Source organism: Callospermophilus lateralis, chromosome 2, assembly GCF_048772815.1.
Source record: "Callospermophilus lateralis isolate mCalLat2 chromosome 2, mCalLat2.hap1, whole genome shotgun sequence".
Classification (NCBI taxonomy): Eukaryota; Metazoa; Chordata; class Mammalia; order Rodentia; family Sciuridae; genus Callospermophilus; species Callospermophilus lateralis.
Window position 1 is genome coordinate 174,850,253 of NC_135306.1, and position 23,233 is coordinate 174,873,485.

The 23,233-nt window shown below is 33.1% G+C and overlaps 1 protein-coding gene across 1 annotated transcript in view; it reads right to left on the reverse strand.

Moving 5' to 3' along the window:
- The window catches only part of Slc5a12 (solute carrier family 5 member 12), a 52,173-nt gene that overhangs the window by 21,172 nt on the left and 7,768 nt on the right, over positions 1-23,233 (reverse strand). Inside the window, exons 3-9 of the mRNA XM_076844280.2 lie at positions 22,033-22,084; positions 21,061-21,128; positions 15,771-15,925; positions 15,517-15,657; positions 7,366-7,495; positions 6,456-6,544; positions 2,925-3,037 (exon numbers count right to left, since the gene is read on the reverse strand). Of these exons, the coding sequence (XP_076700395.1) occupies positions 2,925-3,037; positions 6,456-6,544; positions 7,366-7,495; positions 15,517-15,657; positions 15,771-15,925; positions 21,061-21,128; positions 22,033-22,084 (748 nt within the window). The remainder of the gene's footprint in view (positions 1-2,924; positions 3,038-6,455; positions 6,545-7,365; positions 7,496-15,516; positions 15,658-15,770; positions 15,926-21,060; positions 21,129-22,032; positions 22,085-23,233) is intronic.

The window sequence follows — 23,233 nt, forward strand, 5'->3', positions numbered from 1 at the left end:
TTGATCTCTGTAATTTACTTTTAAAACTATAAAAATATGATGGATTAATAAATAGACAGAGAGCTAAATAGAAGGTAAAAAAGTGAGTTTAGAATGATGCTAATGAGAGATCTAACTGATGTGTATATCATCCATAATATATATGTGAACTGTAAAGTTTTTAAACTTGGCTGTATAATTTTATTTTTATAATAAATGGTAAAGAACAGAACAATATAATTAAAATCTCATCATTGTTACTAGATTTAGGTTTTGGAAAGTTCAAAACAACATTGAGAAAAACTTGAGTTTCTCAAGTATATAGAGGAAAGGGACAAATTAGGAATAAAAGTCAAAAAAGTGGATTATATAGCAAACAAATAACCTAAATTTAAAAAGTATGGCATCACAACTAGTCTTGGTGGCATGCACCTATAACATCTATAAAATGGACACTGAGACAAGAGGACCTTGAGCCCAAGATTGGCCAGGGCAACATACTAGGATCCCACCTCAGAAGAAAACATAAAAGTGGAGGGTATAATAGAAAATGAATATTTGTAAATAATAACCACATTTTCTTTTAAAAGCAATTTAAATTTTGGGAATCAACAAGAGTTGAGTAAACGAACAGATAAGTACTTTCAAAAACAAAAACAAACAAGCAAAACTTCCACTTCTACATTGACAATGAATGGTTTTGGAGATATTATGGGGAAAGCACCTTATTCATAATCTCAGGGAAAGAAAGAAAAAAAGGATGAGGAAGAAGAGGAAGAGTAGGAGGGAGGGGAGAGAAAGAAGCAAAGAGTTGAAGGAGAAAACATGAGTATAATCAATATGTGAGTTAGAAAATAAATGATTAAATTGAAAAATAAAGTGGATTTCTGCTTGAAAAGCTTAGTCCTTCCCTAGTGCATTTTTATTTCTGATTCAATGCCATGGCACAGGGGTGGGCAGTTATAGCTGTTACAAGCAAAGAATAATTTTAAAGTCAATCTAAAGGAATAAAAGACATGCATAGCCAAAACAATTGTTATATAAAAAGTAACAACAGAAAAAATTTAATTTTTCAACTAAAAGTGGTAACATTTTTCTACCAGATATTTTTGATAAGACTCCAAAGCTATGAATGAAAGTAGATATAATTTGTCCTACAATTGAGAAACAATTTAAGACAATTAATTATGTAATATAAAACATGTTTATAAATGAAAGAACTTCATATTATTCATTACTATAAAATAACTTCATATTATGCATTACTATTAATAAAAATATAAGCTGGGCACAGTGGTACACACCTGTAATCCCAGCAACTTAGGAGGCTGAGACAGGAGAATCATGAGTCAAAGCCAGTCTCAGCAACAGCAAGGTGCTAAGAAACTCAGTGAGAACCTGTCTCTAAATCAAATACATAAAAGGGCTGGGAAATTATAAATTGACTATATATATATATAGTCTATATATATATATATATATATATATATATATATATTCAATGAAGAATACTGAATAAATGATGCTGAAAACAAAGCTGTATAAGAAATAGAAAACAATTTAGATCCTCATCTTAATGTATAAACAAATAATTTAGAAATATCCAACATTAAATGTGAAACATAAAGGTATTTGCAATCTAGAAGAAAATATATGCATGAATTTTGAGTGTAAAATTTTGTACAGATAAGGAAATAATGAAATAAAAGAAATAATCCATATATTTGATCAAATATAAAATTAGAATTTCTGTGTTTCAAAATATGTTTAAAAATATTGTGAGACATCCTGCAATAGGGTCACTATTTCCTGTATATATAAATAAATTTTATAAACAATAAAATATCTAATATCTCACCAACAAACAAAATATGTCTATTTTTTACAAAAAATAAGCAATTTATTTATCATCTGGGTATGCTCGAAATACTATAAATCAAAAAATTTAAATTAAAGCAAAAAAGTGAGTTATATGCCCATTAATTTGAGCAATTTTTAAAAACACAAACATCAAGCACATAGAGAAGTATGTCACCATTCACTGCACTACTCATTGACTTGACCCTAGTGGAACTGTCTTAATAGGTATCAAGAAATGTCAGCCAGTTTGTATTTCTTAACTTGGTAATTTTCTCCTGGAAATTTGTACAAAGGAAAAAAAAAAAAGATGCAGTCAAAGATTTATGTGTATGTGTTTTTATCACAGTTTTAAAAATGAAAAAAGTAACAATAATATAAAATTTTAAAAGGCATTTTATATACTATTATACAATCATTCAAATATCATATTTTCTAAGAATATGTAATAATTCAAGAAAAGACTTACTGTAGTTTGCTGAGAGAAAATCAATCAGGAACAAAATTGGTTAGATAAAAATTTATTTGTGAAATACAAACATTTTATCAAATTACCTAGATTTTCTATAATGAATAAATGAAGTGTATAATTTACTTATACTTCAAAAAAGTAAACTTCTTAAAACTATACAATGAGAAGTGCTCCAGTGATTATAATCATAATATGCAATCTTATGGTTAAAAAAGAAACAATTATTCTTTGAGGTAAGATTACTGGGAGTTTGCTTTTAAGAGATTTTCTTTAGAAAAGCATTTGGGTATTTTAGAGTAATTGACCATACTTAGCAGAACGTCTTCCTATGCAGATGACTAATATGATCAATACAGAATAATCAAGAGATGTTTTTATGATAAGTATAGAGCATAAGATATCTGAAAATAAAGTTTATATAAGGTGAATTAGGTAGTCATTATTTTCTATAACCATCCTGGCATCTGTAGAAGTATAAGAATCTATAGCGATTCTTCATAAGTCTTAGTGTGCATTTGTGGCTATAAGTATATCCTGAATAGCACATGAAAGATTTTGAGATGCACCAAATATACATTCTATGATACAGAGTAAAAGGTCTATCAGCTGTACCTACATAAGCCTTTACTGATCCAGGTGCTCAGCTTGTCAGAGAGATGGGGAAAACAGCTCTTGACAAAATCCTCAAAGGTCACTGTTGCTAGGGCATTGATGCTGGCAGCCACAGTACTAAAGGGAAAGAAAAGCAAGAACATAGTTCAAACTAAACAAGGCTAAGCCATCAACCTGCCCTATCATCCAAGGCAGATAGACAAAGGAGAGGTCTATAAAAAGGAGATGTCGACATGTCCATGTTCTGGAACTTCAGAGGAATACATAGCCTGTACTCATTCATCATAATTTCTTCTGCAATAATGCTCTTTCAATTATTCCACAAACTACACAGAAAAAGTTAGACTCTTATGTTCTGACTCCCATTAATTCCTCTTAATGAATAGTTAATAAGTTAGCAGGGAATAAAAGAGGGAGTGTGTGTGTGTGTATGTGTGTGTGTGTGTGTGTGTGTGTGTGTGTGTGTGTTTAGGTTGGAGTAGAGCTGGAAGTAATGACTATCTTAACCCAAGAATCAGTTTGCCACTGATTCATAATTCATAAATTAATGTGTCTGCTTTTTATTTCTTTGTACTAGGCATACAATGGTGAACAGAAAAAAAACATGGGTTTTACACTCTTAACTAGGAATGCAGATATTTAAAACCAATTATACAACTGATTCCAGTTGTGAAATTGTTAGAAAAACAACAAGATTCCATAAAAACATGCCCCAAAGAGACCTAAACAGACTATCCACAAGATTCCCTTTAGGAAGTGGGAAATAAAGACAGATATTGAAAGGAGTCATGCAAAGTAAGAAAAGGTGTTTGGAGGATGAAGGGAAAATTATATAGAGGCACCTTGACGGATAGGCACTTCTCCTTCTTTTTACATTCTGAAGCCCCCTGTGTAGCTGGAATGCAGAAGAGGTCAGACAGAGAAACAGCAAAACCAAAAATTCATAAGAGTTCTGATGTTCCCTCTGACTTTCCTTCAGAGTTCCCTCCTACTAGACCTAAAACGTGTTTGGATGTCAGAAAGTTTGAAACTTTAGGTTTTCTTTGTAGAAAAGCATGAAATCTTATTTAATTCTTCATGTAGACCAGAATATTTTAGCTGCTAAAATAGAAAACTATTAAATAAAGTGGGGCAAAAAAATCACAATTTAAAAACTATTCTTTAAAAACACATAATATTAAAACTATTCTTTTAAAAATAAATCACTGTTTTCAAAGCACAATTATATAATAGAATGAAAACAAAGTTGAAATTATAAGAAGATAAACTTCAAAAATATTTGCAGATATTACGATTTATGTACAGACCCAGAAGAATTAGCTTAAAGTAACTAAGGGAGACCTAGATGTCAAGAATATTATGTAAAAGAAAAGCAATACATACATAACAGTCTAACATAAATCAGATTTTAAATCACAGTCATTAAAATTATTTATATCACCATAGTTAAAAATCAGTACATGAATGGAATATAAAAGAGCATTCTGAGAAGCTCTCAAAGACAAAGAATCTAGGAAATAATAAAAGCAGTCTTTCAAGAAGATGGTTTAAAGATGGCTTATTAACTATGAAACAATAGAAAAACTGTCTACTAATGTAGAAGTAAAATAAACTAGCACTTTAATTGATTTACTATATTATAAACATGCTATATTATATACATGCTTTAATGTAAATATACTAACATGGGGGATGGATGACTTAAAATCATAGAAGGGAGAATCCTTTATGACAATGTAGTTAACCCAGAAATCATAATGGAAAATTGTGAATTAAAAACTCAATATTTTTTATTTTATTCTTTTTTTCCCTGGTATAGGGCCTCATGCATGCTAGGCAAGTACTCTACCACTGAGCTACAACCCAAGCCCTTTTAAATTTTATTTTTAGACAGGATCTCACTAATTTGGCCAAGCTGGTTTCAAATTTATAATCCTCCTGCCTCTGTCTCCTGACTAGCTGGGATTACAGGCATGTTCAATCACACCCAACTAAAATCTCAATATTTCAAAGGAAAATATGGAAGGCTAGGTAGTATGTTTCAGGTCAGAGCCCCTGCAAGAATACCCCAACAGGGCAATGCATGGAGTCATTGCAGCAAAGCTGAAATTTCAATGATGGCGGAGATGCCAGCAATGTGCAGTACTCATCAGAGAAAACTACAGGCTGCATGCAAAGTCAGCCCAAGAGAAAGACCATATAGGTTGCAACCAGAAAGTCCACATGGGAGGAACTTCTCAAAGTCTTGGGAGCCCACCTTCACCATAAAACACTCCAGATACCAGACTTGAAATTTTAGAACTTAATTTTTACTGCTAAGTTCTTGGTATTGCCTTGAAGCACTAATTCTATTTTTTTTCCTATCCCTCTTTTTTGAAATGGAAATGAACACCCTGTACCTTTCCCACTACTGTATATTAAATGTCCATAACTTTGATTTTTACAGGGCTCACAAATGAGCTTGCCTCGAGTCTCAGGAGAAACTACAGTCTTAGATTTTTGAGCATTGCTAGAACAGTTAAAATTGTGGATACTTTTGTGATGAAATGAACCATCTTTTGCGGGGGCGGTTACCTGGGATTGAATTTAGGGGCAGTCTATCACTGTGCCACATCCCCAGCCCTATTTTGTATTTTATTTAGAGACAGAATCTCACTGATTTACTTAGTGCCTTACTTTTGCTGAGGCTAGCTTTGAACTCATGATCCTCCTGCTTCAGCCTCCTGAGTCGCTGAGATTATAGGTATGCACAACCACGCCAGGTTGAAATGAGTAATTTTACATCATAAGCTAGACATGAACCTTTGGGGTCCAGGTACAAAATGTTATATTGCAAATGATGAATATCCACTAAAAGTTCATGTGTTAAAGGCTTGGTCCCCAAGGTGGTTCTTCTGTGAGGTGATGGAATCTTTGAGAATTAAGTCCTTTTGGGAGGTCCTTAGATCATACAAGGAATGTCCCCAAAGAAGATTATGGGGCTCTGACCCCTTCCTATCCCTCTCTTCTACTTCCTGGCTCATGAGCTGAGTGATTTTATTTTGCCACGGCATGCTGCCTCCTTGGAATTCCAAACTAATGAATAGTTGGTCAGAGGCTAGAACCTAAAAACTATAAATCAAAATAAGTCATTTATCTTCATAATTTAATCGTCTCAGGTTTTTCATTATAGTGATGCAAAGGTAACTATACAGTATCAGAAAAGGTCGAGATAATAAACAGAATGGTGTGGATTAAGGACAATCTAGGCTTATATCCTGCTTCTGCATTTTACTAACTCACCATGGATAAGTTGTCTACCTTGTTAAACCTATTTCTGAATCAGCAAACCAACAATAATGTGAGTAAAGTTTTAGTCTCAAATGCTGTGTGACAACTATTGAGCAAATACAAATAAAGCATTCAGTATGACAGTGGACACATAATAAGTGCTAAGCAGATGCTGTTGATTATTACCTCCATTAACCTTGTTATTTCATCACCATTGTCATTGTCATTGTCACCATCAGCATCACATTGTTGTTGATATACTAACCTCAATGTTCCACTAAAGGCACAAGCCACAAAAAGTCCTGGAAGTCCTGGCATTGTGGCAAAGAGCTCCATGACAAAATAAGGCATCAGCTAGGGGGAGAGAAAGAGAAAGAGAGAAGGGTTGAAGGGTGGGGAATAATGCTCTTCTCAGCAACATCAGAAATGTGGGAATGTAGCTTTTCTGTAAAATATATATATATAAAATGTACGCCATTTTCTTGACTATTTACTCTGATTGTTAGCAATTAAACCTGAAAAGCAAACCCTTAAAACATGCCTTTATGGCATCCAGATATTATGGTTCCACCTTAGACCAGGCTTGTAGCAAAGCAGCCACTCTATGACAAGCAGGATGAATGAACATGCAGGGGAGGAGAAGGAGAGTGATTGTTCCTCCAGAGCATACTATCTATACATGGAATTTTAAAAACACATTTAATGTAATATGTTGGCATGATATTTAAGCTATGCTAAGAAGACATGATCAGAAATGCTATGGCAATAAGGGTCATTTTCTTCAACTGACAACCAAAGCCAAATTCACCTTCTTCTCTCCCCAGCTTTAAACTAGTCTCAGGCCTTTAGATATTGAAATGTGTTTTGTTGTTGTTGTTGTTGCTGTTGGTGTTGTTTTGTTTTGTTTCAATACTCAGTTTGAACCAGGGCATAACAAATGCTAGGCACGTCCTCTACCCCTGAGCTACATTCCCAGCCCTTAGAAGTGTCCTCTTGTTACATGCTCAATTCCCCTTATTGGAACCTGGTGCATGTGACACCATCAGCAGCAGAGGAGAGAAGCTAAGTTCTTGGGGTTTGAGAAGTGTCCAGAGGACAAGGCAGAACAGACTACACTTCACCAACGATGGCCAGAACCTCACTCATTCCGGCTGTTTCCCCCAAGGAAACCATACCTGGTCTGGTGCTGAGATCATACCAGAAGTCCAAGGATCACAGTCTTTGAAGTGGGAGTACATGATCAATCCAGAGAAGACAGCACACACCAGAATGATCCAGAGACCCAACAAGTTAAAGTACAAGGCACTAGAAGAGAACAATGAGCCAACTGGTCACTTCTATGCCATGTCACAGTGTAGAAAGGGCACAACCAAAGACTCTAGGTTAATTTCTGAGGAGTCCTTTAGCTCTCAAGAATCATTCGATTATATACTTTTGCATCTGTGAAAGTGTCTTATATTTTTAGACTACTTAACAAATGTGAATAAGGTAAGATTTTAGATGGATAAATGGAATCTCTTTTAAATTGCAAAGATTTCCCCTCCCACCTTTTGCAAAATCTCAGTATGTGTGGTATGAGATCTATTTTCTTGGATAAAAATTCACATACCAATCTCATTATATAACTTTAAGTGATTTTGCCCCCTACTCAATTCAGAAAACTGTCAAAAAACCAACTTACATTTTAACATCTTTTCTTCCAGAGGGATAATGAGATAATGTAGAAATAGACAAGTTATGGAAATATTCACTTTGGTGATTAATTCAGATGAAAGTTTAAGTTGAATTTTTTAAAGATGCTACAAAGTATGAAAAACTTAACACCCTCTTAACCATACTATTTGGAACTGTTCATCTTATTCTATAAGACACAAGCATGCATAATTCCAGTTGGAAGATTTTGTAGAATCCTATGGTTACTTCATATCCATTCAGTCATTTGAAAGTCAGAAGCTTTCTCATATTCTTTTTTAAATGTTCAAATCATTTTTGTTAGTTTATTTTATTTATACAGAATGATGGGTTTTATTGTGGCATACTGATGCAGTCATATAACACAATACTATCAATTTTACCCTGGCCTTTTCTCTTTCCTGTTCCCTTTCTTCTACTGGATTGGTGTCCCTTCCATTTTCATGTTATTCCTTTCTTTCCATTCTGGCTCCTACATGTGAAAGAAAACATATGTATTTCACTTTCTGAATCTAACCCACTTTGCTTAACATGATGCTCTACAATTCCATCTATCTTTCTGCAAATTATGTAATTTCATTCTTCTCTATGGCTGAATAAAACTCCACTGTATATATGTACCACATTTTCTTTATCTATTCATCTATTGACAGATACTTAGGCTGAGGACATAACTTGGCTATTATGAATTGTGCTGTGATAAACATGGGTATGCATATATCTTTAAAGTCGCTGACATTAATTCCTTTGGATAAATATCAAGGAGTGGTATAACTGAATCATAGTGTTGTTCTGTTTTTATTTTTTTGAGGAGCCTCCATACAGATTTCCATTGTGGTTATATTAATATACAGCCTCACAAATAATGGATCAGAATTCCTCTTTCCCTACTTCTTCACCAACATTTATTATTGTTTGTATTCATGATGATTATCATTATGCTTAGAATGAAATGAAATCTCAGCATAGATTTAATTTTCATTTCCTTGACAGATAAAGATGTTGAACCTTTTTTATATATATTTGTTAGCCATCTGTACTTTTGAGTAGTTTCTGTTCAGTTCACTTGCTCATTTATCAAATAAGTTATTTAGTTATTAGCATTGAGTTTTCCAGATTTTTTTATATAGTCTGGAAACCAATTCTTTGTCAAAAGAGTAACTGGCAATGATTTTTCTCCCATTATGTAAGCCATGTCTTTACTCTGTTAATTGTTTTCTTTGTTGTGCAAGAGCTTTTTAATTTGATACAATCCCATTTGTCAATACTCACTACTATTTTCTGAGCAACTGGAGTTCTATTCAAGACATTTTTACTGTGCCTACATGTTGAAATGTTTCCCCTGTGTTTGATTCTCAGAGTCTCAGAGCTACTGGTCTTACACCTAGATTTTTTATCCATATTGAATTAACTTTAATATGGAGTAGGAGAAGGATTTCATTTCATTCTTCCACTTTTATATATTCAATTTTTGTAACATCATTTTTAAAACAGGTTTTCCTCTCTTCACCATATATTTTTGGCACTTTGTCAACAATCATATCACTACAGATGTGTGGGCTGGTCTCTGTCTTCTATTCTATTCCATTGAAATATGACAATATCATGCTGTTTTTGATGCTATGGCTCTGTATTATAAATTGAAATTGGCTATTGCAATACCTCAAACATTGCTCTTTGTGTTCAAAATTACTTTGGCTATTCTGGGTATTTTGCTCTTTGATATGAATTTTAGGCTTATATTCTCTGTGTGAAGGATATCTTTGTTAATTTCATGGAGATTGCATTTGATAATATGTTCATTTTACAGTACTAATTCTGCCTACCCATGCACATGAGAGGTGTTTTCATATTCTAGTGTCTTCTACTTCTTTTTTTTCAGTGTTCTCTAATTGTACTTGTAGACATTTTCTCACCTTCTTCATTAAATATGTATTCCTAGGTATTTTACTTTTTATAAAAACTATTGTAAAATGAAATAGTTTTCCTAATTTCTTTTTAAAAAGATTCATTATCAGTATATAGAAAAGCTATTGATCTTTATATGTTGTTTTGCATCCAGCTACTTTATCAGCTCTGGGATTCTTCTGGTGATAAATTCCAAGTCTTCTAGGTATAAGATCATATTATCTGCAAACAGAGATAATTTGACTTCATCTATTCCTACTAGTATCCTTTTATCTATTCCTCTTCCCAAATTGTTCTGGCTAAAATTTCAAGTAATATGTTGACTAGGAGTGGTGAAAGTGAACATCCTTGACATGTTCTTCATATTAAAGAAAATGCTTTTAGTTTCTCCCCATTAGTATGATATCAACTTTGGGTTTGACATATATAGTCATTATGATGTTGAGGTAAGTTTCTTCTATCCCTAGTTTCTTTATTGTTTTCATTAAGAAGTGATGTTCAATTTTCTCAAATGACTTTTCTGCTCTTATTGAGATGATAATGTGATATTTATCTTTACTTCTATTTATGTAATGAATTAACAATTATTGATTTACCTATGTTGAACTATCTTTGCGTCCCTGAAATAAAACCAACTTGAATATGGTGTGTGACAATTGATGCATTATTGAATATTTGCTAATATTTTATTAAGGAGTTTTACATTTATATCCATCAAAGAAATTGGTCTATGTTTCCTTTTCTTGAGTGTTCTTATTGAGTTTGGCTATCAGGTTGATAGTGGCTTTGTAGAATGAGTTTTGAAGCATTTCTCCTTTTCTAATTCATGGGATAATTTGAGAAGTACTGGCATTAATAGTTAATGATCTAGTATAATACAGCTATGACTCCATCTGGTCCTGGGCTTTTCTTTGTTGGAAGACATTTTTGTCACTGCTTCACTCTCATTGATGAATTCATCATGTCCTGTTGTTCTAATTTTGGTAGATCATATATGTCTAAAAAATCATCCTTTTACTAAATATTTTTATTTTATTGGAATATAAGTTTTCAAAATAGTCTATAATGACCCTATAGATTTCAGTTTTGTCTGCACTAATATTTCCATTTTAATCTCTAACTTTATTTAGGTCTTCTGTTTTGTTTTCATTATTTTAGCTACTTTAAAAATTGATTATAGTTTCAAAGAACAAACTCTTCCTTAATCCTTTTTACTATTCTTTATGTTTCTACTTCTTGAATTTGGCTGTGATCTGTATTAATTCTTTCTATTACTTTTGGTATTGGTATGCAAATAAGCAGTTCAATTATTTGAGATCTCTCTGCTGTTTTATGCAGGCATGTATTGTATAAACTTTCCTCTTATAACAGTTTTTACCATACCCCAAAGCTTCTAGTATATTGTGTTTCCAGTTTTGTTTAATTCTAAGAATTTTAAAATGTCCACCATGGTTAACTGTATAACCCATTCATCATTCAAGTGTATTGTTCAATTAATTCTCCATGGATTTGTATAGTTTCTATAGCTTTTCTTGCTATTAATTTCTAATTTAATTCTATTAATATATGAAAAGAGTATGAAACCAAATCTTTTTTATTTGCTGAGATTTTATGCCTTAAAATATGATCAATTTTGGAAAAAAACAGTGCTAAAATGGAAGCTTTTTCAGCCATTGTTGGATAAAATATTCTGTAGATATCTGTTAAGTTGTTTTATCAATAATATAATTTAAATCTGATGTATTTTTTGTGTGTAGATGACTTATTAGTGAGAGTGATACACTGAAGTCTCCCACAATTATTGCATTGCGCCCATTACACCCTTTATATTAAGTAATGTTTGTTTTATGAAATTGGGCAAACTGACATTCAGGGCATAAATATTTATAATTGTCATATCTTCTTGTTGCAGTGTTCCCTTTACCAATATGATAAACCTTTTTTGTCTCTTCTGACCAGTTTTGTCTTGTCTGTTATGTTTGACATAACAATAGGGACTCTGCTTACATTTGGATTGCATTTGCATATAAAATCATTTTCCATCATTTTAGTTTTAGTCTGTTGATTTATTTGCCTGTGAGGTGTGTTTCTTGGAGACAACATTCAGTTGGGTCTTATTCTTTAATCCCATCTTCCAATCTACATGTTTTAACTGAGGAATTAAGACCATTGACATAAGTGTTATTATAGAGCAGCATGTATTATTCTTGTCATTTTTAAAATTTAACATTTGATTCATTCCTAATTATCATATGCTTATTTATTTTTCTAATGTGATTTATAATTTACCATATTCTCTTTTTTATTTTATCTACCTCTTCTTTGTGTGGGATTCCTTTTAGTATCTTATGCTGTGCTAGATTAATGGTTGCGAATTCCTTTAGTTTGTGCTTATCTTGGAACATTTTTATTTCTCCTTCAGTTTTGAAGGCTGACCTTTTCTGAATATAGTATTCTAGGTTGATTGTTGTTTCTTTCAGGACTTGAAATACATTGTCATTATCTATGTCATCACGATGCATCTGCTGTTATTCCAATGGGTTTGGCTTTATATGTGATTTGGTGCTCTTTTACAGCTTTTAAATTCTTTCTTTCTTCTGAACTTTTTAAATTTTAGCTAACTTAAATTTTTGAAATTCAAATATAAGGTTTTATGTTCTGTCTAGGTGGGATTGTAAATTCGTAACATTAACCAAAGAATTTTATAGTTTTACCGGTCAACTATGAGAGATGAGAAACCAATGGTAAGATTGTATAGAATGTTAGTCATGGTGTTTCGAATATGTTTCTCATTATAAATGGACTTTAATTACATACAAAATAAATTCTCCTGTTTGCCAACTGCAGAACTTCATTGATTCCATAAAATATATTTACCGGGCAACTTTATGTGTGTACATGTACTCATTTTAGCTATAGATAGGATGTGATGGGAAGGGCCCCAATATCCTGCACCAACTTCCCCTACTTCCATAGCACCATTTATTTTTAGTAGTCTTGAAAGATACACTAGGGCCTAAAGGAAAAAAATGTCATTTAAATGACTTGATTAGTGATACTATTTCTAGGTTCAAGGAAGATCTGGATTAAAATAAATTTGTCTTTGGTTAAGTAATCAGTCTTCTTGGTCATCCAATTAACTGCCCATATAATAAGCCACTCCTGGTGTTAGCTTGAAGCCACATTTAATATGAACTTTATGTATCTATTTCTGCTTGCCTATTTTGCAGGATGTATTTTTCCTTCCAACAGATTTATTTTTCTTATTCCCCATTGGAATGTTTCAACTACATTAGTCTTCAGATAATTGAGCAAAACCAGAATATTTTGCTCAGCATTGGGCAAAGTGTGCTCAAAGATGGTGAGAGTCCTCCTCTGACCCTGAGTGGCCCCCCACAGCTCCAAAAGTACCCCTGAGAAACCCACTATTTCCTCACTACAACAATCTCTCCTCCAGCTATGTCTACTTAAATGTAATTTTCACTAACGATTAAATCACCATAGGTTCTCTCAGAAAAGTTTTTTCTTAAATAGATTTTATTTTTTTTATCTTTCCTTATCAAAAAAAAAAATCCATCACAGCTCTATCCCTTTGTAAGATTGGGAATGGACAGAATCTGGTGACAGTCCTACATGCTTAGAAAATTCTGTATATTTTTTTCTTCATGAGTATCTCTTCTTTATTACAATTGCCATACATACCCAATGCTAATACAAGATATTCAAGTTCCACGCCAGTGTATGAATGAGATTTTACTGATGTATGTTTCAATCAAACAAACCCACTAAGTGAGGCTTAGAGATACATACATAAAAATGTATACATACGCATGTGCTGTATACACACACATATTATCTTCCTCATATGTATGTGTGTTTACACACACAAGCATTCTTGAATCTTCTTAAAGCATTACTTTGTTTAATAAATGATGATTTTTTAATAAGCATAAAACATTAGTCTTCACCTTGTGGGAAAAAATGATGAAAAAGTTATAATTGCTAATTTTCAAGTACCAGTAGTATAGTATAGTATAGGGAGAAATTAAGCATGTGAACTAGAGAAACTAATATTAATAAGATTAAAAAAACTAAACTTAACAGAGAACTATTGCGTATTTCACCAAAGGATTTGTCTCTTCACAGATACATCCAATTCTGGTTTCTCTTAAGACAGTTTGTTAATGAACTTTAATTTAAATAAGTTTTAAGATCAAAGCCATCTCTATTTTCAGTAATGCAACTGTTTGATAAAATGATGATCATGTGTGTAAAGGGTTTGTGATAATAGTATTTTTAAGATTGGAATATTTTACCAGTGAATTGATAGAACATTGGGTAATGTGTTCACTTCCCTATGAGAGTTATGAAATATGTAAGTAGTAACATCCCAGTTCTCCTTCTGGAACTCAACTCACAAAATGGTTGAATCATTTCCAGACAGTTTTATGTTTTATTCAGTGCAAATAAGAAATTGTACATTGAAAGTATTTTAAAATCATGTGGGGAATATTTATAATGCACTTTCACTAAGAAAAGTTTAGGGCATCTTGACAAAGCTAGGGTGCTACAGCCTAAGCAGCAGCACTGGGGACAAGACATCATTTTAGATGCAACTCCGGTTTTCCTACAAGCTTTTTGAGAGAGTATTATAACTGCCCTTGGTGTCCATTCCAGAGTGCATGATGTCCTGAAGTGCTAGAAAGAGGCTTGACAAGGTGTGCCTCTCTGTTCATGTCCTGCAGACAGCCAATCTAGTAAGAACAGAAGTGGCTACAGTCCCTTTACAGTTTGCCACATTGTTCTAGGTTCTCTTCTTTTTAAACCTCTCCTTGGAAACTGTAAGGTTAAGTTCATCTGTTAAAATAAATTAAAATTTAGGCCTCACCTACAGAATCTCTGAGCAGTCCAGCCTCATAAGGGAGTTTAACATAACTTGATTTGTAAACACAGATGAAGCTTCACTTGAACTATTTCTTCTAAATGTCTACATTAAAGAAAAATGAAACTCAAAGCTAACCACTAACAAACCACCAACCAACTTTTAGAAATAGGGACACTACAGAAGAACAGAACAAATTAAGGCAGCCGTATAACTATGACCAATCAAGTATTTTCTTTCTTTACTCCCGTTTCATTCTTCAAGAGCTTCCCCCTTTGAAGTCCCTCTGTGGAATCCCCAAAACACTTCTAAGTATCTTTAATTGTGAATTGTTATTTTTTCAAATAAACATTTTAAATTTTATTGTGCCTCAATTTACCTCTTAACACAACAGAAAATAGTTGAGCAAGCCACAGGAAGTCCCTCTGTGGAATCCCCAAAACACTTCTAAGCATCTTTAATTGTGAATTGTTATTTTTTTCAAATAAACATTTTAAATTTTATTGTGCCTCAATTTACCTCTTAACACAACAGAAAATAGTTGAGCAAGCCACAGGCTGAGCCATGAAAGCCATTTCATCATGGCAACTGTGAGCAAGAAACACAGGTATTTATCTCTGCATCACCACCCACAGCAAAGGCAGGTTGACTTCATTCAAACTCCAACTCAGCCACTTTGCTGAGATGGGAATAGTAATGCCTAACTCACAAAATTTATGAAAAGTTTAAATAAATCTTGCCATTTCTCTCCCTCTTTCACATACATGCACAGCTGTAGAAAGCATATAATAAGAACTCAATAAAGTGGAAGAAATGATGGAAATTTTTTTGATTAATAACTTACAGCTTAGCATGCTTCTCTGTTTTGCAAGAGATGCATCGCTGGATGGTTGATTGATTAACTCCATAGATTCCGAGCCATGTAAAAGTTCCTCCCACTGATATTGTCCACAAAGTGTGCCGCCGGAGGGGATCTACATCAAAACTGTGAAACAGTGAAGAAAGTGAATGTCAATTCATTCATTGCTTAGAATTATTAGTTGATGAGGCCATTCAATTAAATCTTTATAATGCCTTAAAAAGTAGCATTGGACATACTCAACTATATGAAGTCGGGATCCATTGCTTGCTTGCTCTAATACATTTTGTAATCCACCATTGTGAGCCGATCCTTGAATGAGAACTGTTAAGAAGCCCACAATCATGACAATCATCTGAAACGCATCTGTCCAAACCACCGCTTTTAATCCTCCCTAAAATGAACAGAATGATGTAAAGTGTTAAAAGCAGGGTCTGTAAAGCTCCCCACTCCGGACAGTTTCCCTACTAATGTAATCATTTCATTTGTTCAATAACAGTTGCTGAGCATCTTTTATGTGTCAAATTTTTTGTTAAACATGAGAATAAGTTGTAAGTGAAAAATATACTAACCACTAAGAAACCACCAACCAACTTTTAGAACTAGGGACACTATAGAAGAACACAACAAATTAAAGCAGCCGTATAACTATGTTTCTTCCTTAATTTCATTGAGCTCAAAATCTAATGGAAGAAGCAGATATTTGATAGTAATAGGACAACTTAAAATTATGGAACATGCAATTAAGAACAGGTTACTATTGGAGCATACAGCAGGAAGTCTTAACCAATTCTTTCAGAGTGATAGACAAACTAAATTCTAAAGAATAAGTAAAAATTTTTCAGGCACAGAAGACCAAGAGGGGATCAAACCAACATGTATGAAGAAAGAAGAAACATTGGTCCTCAAGGAAATGAAAGAAAACTTAGATATACACAATCAAGCTATGGAGAGCCTAAAGGGGGAACCTCTGAATTCTCTCTCGAGGTCAAGCAGATAGATATTGATAAGTACACTTAAATAATTCACAATTGCCAGGAAATATAATTAAAAAGAGATTGATAAAGGGTTTTTTTTGGTAATATTTCCATTGGTGGTTGTGTGGATAATGAATTGTAAGACTATAGAAGACAAGGTGTCAGGAGACCAGCTCAGAGTTTATTCCTGAAGTCCATGCCCAAGATGGTCAACAGTTTGAAGTAGGGTAAGGATATGGATTGAAGGATATTCAAGAAATAGCTTATGATGCATTAAATATAGGCAATTATATAAGCAAGAGAATTAAGAATAATCTCTTGGTATGACTTGTATAACTTGAACTCTTTTTTTGTTGTTTGTTTTTATGAAACTAGTGGCAGTGAAAACACTTTGGGAAATGGAGATAGTTAAATACTGAGAAAGAATAAAAACCTAGAAAGGAATGTTGGATTCTATATATCCATGAAGGAAGGAGTTTTAAGAGCTACAGGATGATCCAGTAGGAAGGTAAAAAAAATTAGAGTTTAAGGAAGGCAAATTTAGTTGTAGAATTTGTATAGAATAATTATGCAAGAGATCAGAGCAGTGGTTATGAAGCCTCGTTTCCCTCTAGAATCACCAGAGGGATTTAAAAGGATTTCTGAATTAATTGAGGTCTGTATTAGGGGTTTGTCCTCAATGTCTTTTGAAACTCCCTAATGGATTCTAATGTAGAATTTTAGCTGATAACCTGAGGATAAGAAGAAAGGAGGAAAAAGAGACTGTTGCATTTAGTGTTCCATGTATAGAAGCCCTTAAGAATCCCACCATACAGAATGCATAGAATCCCACGATAGTGAAGATGGGGTGAGCTAATAGGGAAAAATTAAATGAAGCAACATATTTTAAAAAGCGTTTTTTTCAAATGAAAAGCTCTAGGTAAATGAAGGATGTGATATTTTTAACACTGAAAAGTAGAATTATCATCCCCAGTTAACTCCTCCAGAGTGTCAAGAACTTCTGTGAAAAGATGACATGCTTTATCTTTAACTTGAGAAGAAAAAAAAAAACATATTTTTTGATGATGGTTGTCCCATCATTTCTTTTGTAATTAAAAATAAAATTTGATTAAAAAAAAACAAAAAAAAATCCCTGATAAAGGCATGTGTTAGTCTAACATATTGTCAAAAATCGTGTTTTGAGAAACAATAAGATTTTTACCTCTTCCCTCCTAGATAGTTCTATCTTGATTTCCTTTAAAGATGTTCTGCTTTCCAATCTCAAATGTCAATTTTAGATTTTAGTCACATGAAGACCCAATACCAAAGGCTTCAGTATTCAGAGATTATTTGGCATTGGTTATGCAAAAATTTGCACAAACTTGAGCATAGCTACACATGCAAAAGAACAAACTCCTTTATCAAGTAGTCATTGAGTCCGATTTCAGTCACCATGAAGTTTTCTCTGACTCCTGTACACAGCAAGTCTCTGTCTCTTCCCTGGGGGCTCCTCTCTCTCATCAAACTTTGTTGATTTGAATCTAATGTCCACCTCACTAAATGGCAAACCTCTGGAGGGCAGGAATCACTTATTTTTAAAATACTTTCCTCTGGTTATTTTCCACATGGATCATCCACAAGAGGATCACAATAAAGAGCTCACAGTAAGAACGCAGGTATTAGATAAATAGGCCCCATGCTGGTGAGACACAGAAGCCTTTAGCATGGCTAGAGAGGAGAGATGGCACAGAGGTGTAGTGAGGCAAACTGAGATGGGCAGATTGGATTCACTTCATGAAATATTTTCAACTCTAGGTTAACAAGCTTTTCTTTATGCTGCAAACAATAGGAAGCAAGAAGAGAATTAGGCTACTGAAGTGGTATAAAGAAATACATGTCTGAGGAAGATTCATCTGACAGAGGCAAACAGATTGGAGACATGAAGCCAGTTAGGAGGTAGCAAATTTAATTCATTTCATTTTATTCATTAAAACGCTCAGACTCTTTTTTAATATTGTACTAAAAGGGGTCTCGACTTTTTCTGTGCCTGATTTTCTCTTTCCTGCAGATGCTTAGATCAATTGAGTGTTTTTATTTAAATTCCATTTTTTTCAGATTGTTTTATTTAAAGAGATTCCCTTGAAATTTTCTCATACATTTTTAATTTAAGAGTGAAAAACTTAATGCCATAAACCTCAACAATTCAAATGGTATAAATCTATAAACCTGGTAATTTGCTACCGGATTTAGATGCTACTGTTGGACAATTTGGGAATTGTTCTTTTGCTTAATCCCAAAATTATATAAAAACAAATGAACTATTATTTTTCATATATTTTATATCATAAATAATTATGCAATTTAATATTGTAAGCAAATACAATATTAAATAACAATTGACTAGAATTACTAAAGATTTACTACAGGTATCCCATATCCAAAATGTTTGCAACCAGAAACATTTCAGATTTCAGTGTTTTTCATATTTAGGAATATTTGAATGAAATTTTTCAGCTGAATACCCTTAACCTGAAAAATCCAAAATTTGAAATGAAAGCTCCAACATCCAAAATTGATTGAAGATAATGTCTACACACACAAAGTTTCACATTTTAAAAAAATTTTGGATTTTGGAATTTGGAATTAGGGAGCTCTTCTTTTATTTTACTTCTTTTTTAAAATTTTTTTAAAATATTTATTTTTTTAGTTTTAGGTGACACAATATCTTTATTTCACATTTATGTGGTTCTGAGGTTCGAAGCCAGTGCCTCATGCATGCTAGGCAAGTGCTCTACCACTGAGCCACAACCCCAGTCCTGTATTTTACTTCTTAATCATGACTTCTTCCACTCAAAACTGGAAGTCTTTTTTCCTTCTTCCCATATTACTTCCTCTAGGTTTTTTCTTGGAGGAAGAGCTGTTAGTGACAAATTCTCTTAGTTCTTGATATTAAATTCTTGAAAGACAGTTTTATTGAAAATACAACTATAGGTTGACAATTATTTGCCCTCGTGTGTTTGAAAATACTATTCCAGCATCTCTGGCATCTATTGTTGCTGCTATGAAGTGTGCCAAGAGCATCCCTTGATAGATAATTTTATTTCCCCTTGCTGGCTCTTGCTCAGCTCTTTTTTTTTTTTTAAATACCTACTATTCTATAATTTCACTAATACATCCAGGTCTTTTTTTTTCTTTTTATACTTTAAGTTTGTACTTTTCTTTAATTATGGATTTTTATCTTTTAACAGTTCTGAAAATTTTTGAGTTACAATGTTTTGAAATCTCCTTCATTCTTTCTATATTATTCTCTGAGACTTTAATTGCACGTAAATTATATGTTCACATTTATCTTTTATATGACCCCATTTCTCTTTCATTTCTGCATCTCCTTGTCTTTCTGAAATATTCTGTCATTTCTTCAGATATATTTTCTGGTATAGAAATTGTATGACTTTTCAAATGTATCTCTTTTTATCATAATTGGTACATTGTTGATTATTGCTGATGCGTGCTTGGTTTTGAAATTGTATTCTTTCTTTATTAAGTCCTTTTGGCAAATCTATTCTTTATTCAGTATCTTGCAATGCCAATGTATGCTAATCCCGACAGGCTAAATCTCATCTGTTGTTTTGCTAATATTCACTCATAGTATCTTGCTATACTTTAGTGTTAATGTGATAGAAAAAAAAGATGAAGATACAACTTTAAATGTGTAGAAATTGTGGAATTTGCAAGTATGAAAAAGATAAACAAGGGCAGTTTAAATTGTATATTATCATATATGTGTTACAAAATATCTGTGTTGTAAGCATATTCTACTCTATGATAATGTATCAACAATTTTACTTTTCTTTGTAAAGGACAAAGGGAGAACCCCTCTATCTGGGAACCACCACCATATTCTTAATTGGTTACATTTAGCCAGAAATATGGTGTGATGAGTAAGAAGAATAAAGCCTCCAGTTGCAAGGGATGGGCAAATAATAAGTGCTCAATGACTATTTGTTAAAATCAACTAATTGTAATAATTGTACGAACATGCTATCAATACCAGCCAGATTCCTTGATTAAAAAATAAGCATGTGTAAAGACAAATGTTAAATATAATCTAAGTTATCTATAATGAGAGAAAAAATAACTGTGGAATCCTCATGTTTATAAAATACTAACTATCCTTGCTCACTCATGCATGTATTTTGCTGCTTCTCAACTGGCAGACAGTGAACAATAAAATGCTACCTATGATTTATGAAAACTGTTAAGGAGAAAACTATTCTTAGAAGTTGCACAGGGTCACCTGGGCTCTGTCCTCTGATCAAGGAAGTATGTCTTTCATTAGGTCAACTTTCATTAGGAATAACACACTTGACTGAACTCAGACTTCAAATTTGTGTAATGTCTTATTTAAAAAAAAAAAAGAAGAAGAAGAGAAACAGCACATTCCTCAGGAAACTAAGGCATATAAGCCAATATACTGCTATTTAATTTTGGGATAGCAATTACAGCTGCTGGAAATTTGCCCTTATTCCAAATTAGGAGGAGTGTTTAATATTTTTCCCAACTAGATACATACCAGGGTACAGTAGAATGTGCAAACAATTCCTGTTGCAAACACAGAGCCCCAGAGATCAAACCCAGTCACTATGAAAGGAGAAAAAAAAAACATTAAAGGAAATTTCTCTGAGCTAAGTAAAAGAGAAAATTTTATGAGGAAAGAGTCACAGTAGTTTTTTCAGTGTTTTTTTTTTTTGTGTGGGCAAAAATAAATCAAATTCATTTTCTCTCATTGAATTTTCTCATCTCTGATAAAGATTATTTTTATTAAATTTTAATATTTTAAACCAATCCATAAAATTCATATACTATTTAATTTTTTTCTCCTAAGATAATTTAACTTCCATCTTTGGTTCAAGTGATTTATGTCTTTTGTTTTGTCTTAATGAAATATGAGTAATCTAAAACCACCTAGGCATCCATGAGGAATTAAAATTTCTCAGTTTAAACACATAGCCCAATTAATTAGAATATTAAGGACTCTCTGTTGAAAGTGGCAATGTCACTGCAAAAAAAAAAAAAAATCACTCTTGCTTCTAAGATTCTATTTTCTTGAAAGGATCAACTATTTATCACAGTATGACTATTACAGACAACTTTCTTCTTGTGCTCAGATTATGTACTTCATGAGTCACTGAAACATGACCACATATAGAGGACCTTACTTAGCAGTTGTATGAATATAACACCCAGAATACCATCATTTCTATGAGTAAAAAACAAAATGAAAAACCCAAACGATGACAGTGATTGAACTGGGTGTTTAGAACTACCCAGTTTTTGCAAGGCAAAGTCCAATAGCTAATTGTTTGCATTATTTTATATGTCAAATCATCGTTTAGATGATTTGACATATAAAACTACAGTAATTCAGAGTATCTTAAGCAAAGTGATATTCTTCTAACAGGGTATTTTATATACATTTTTGTTCAAGTTGAGAATTCACGCATAAAAGTAGTAGACTATGTCCATGGGAACAAAGAAGACTCACCTTGATTGAGTGCCAGGGCGGGAGCATACACCACCACACCTGTGTAGAGAATCTGGTGGAGAACAAGAAGGATGTGAGTAGCAGTGGAGAAAGCCATGGAGGGAAAACTGCCTAGAAGCTCTTTATTAACTTTTCTCCAACGTGTTCACCAAACATTCCATTCTCATCCACTCTCATGTTGAAATAATTTACCACTGTAACTAATTTGTAGAAGATGTGTAATCATGATATGGGAGAAGAGGGGTGGATTTTCAAAATGATTGGTCTTTTTGAGATGTCATCATTACATTTTGTGTATTTTTAAAGAATACAAAAACACAGCCTTCGAGTTCAGCTTTTGATTCAACTTCCCTCTACCCACTCCCCTCATGTGCCCATCACAAAAGGTTCTCTGCGGACTTCATGAGAAACTTTACTAAAGAATAGAAGCACATTTCAGCAGTTTGCTAAAATATGGACTTTAGAGTAGAGATTAGGGAGGTGGGGGAATGTGAGAGGAAAGAACTCTAAGGAAGACTAAAACAGGGGGACTGGTATGTAATGAACACCATCTAATTCACAGAACTGAATTGTGATTGCTACACTGATGAAATGGGTTCAGTTCACATCTTATTTTAAATGGACTTCCACCATTTGGAGATGGCATCTGAGGGTTGCCATCAGCAAATATGTGTAGGCAGTTCAAGAGGCATTGTTTTCTTCTTATTCTCTTGCTTAAATCCTTCTGGCATCAGTGAGAACTCTAATTAAGAAGGAAGGTTATCTTGTAGAAAAGAGCACTTGGTCAATGGGAGGAAATTCACCACTGTGTCCAGGCTGAGCTTGGGGAGAATGAAGGTGCCCCAGAGCCTGGAGGGTGGGAAAGGAGTGCAGGGGAAGGAATTAGGTATATTGGTTAGGAAAATTGTTTTAAAGTGACCTTAAAACAACAACAACAATAACAACCCCCCCCCAAAAAAAAAAAAAAAAAAAAAAAAAACAGGCATTTCTGGTTCAGCTCAGTTAACCATTAAAAAAAAAAAAAGAAAAAATTTGGTTAAATAGTAGTAAAATATACTTGTAGCAATTTTTCCCTTTTGTGACTTATAATATATACTTGTTCTTATTATTAGTCCAGATGTATGGATTCTAGCAATGTGAATGACTCTCAAGGTAATCACGTTTCTTTGGAAGAAAGTAGTGACTTCTTAGTAGTGTTTGA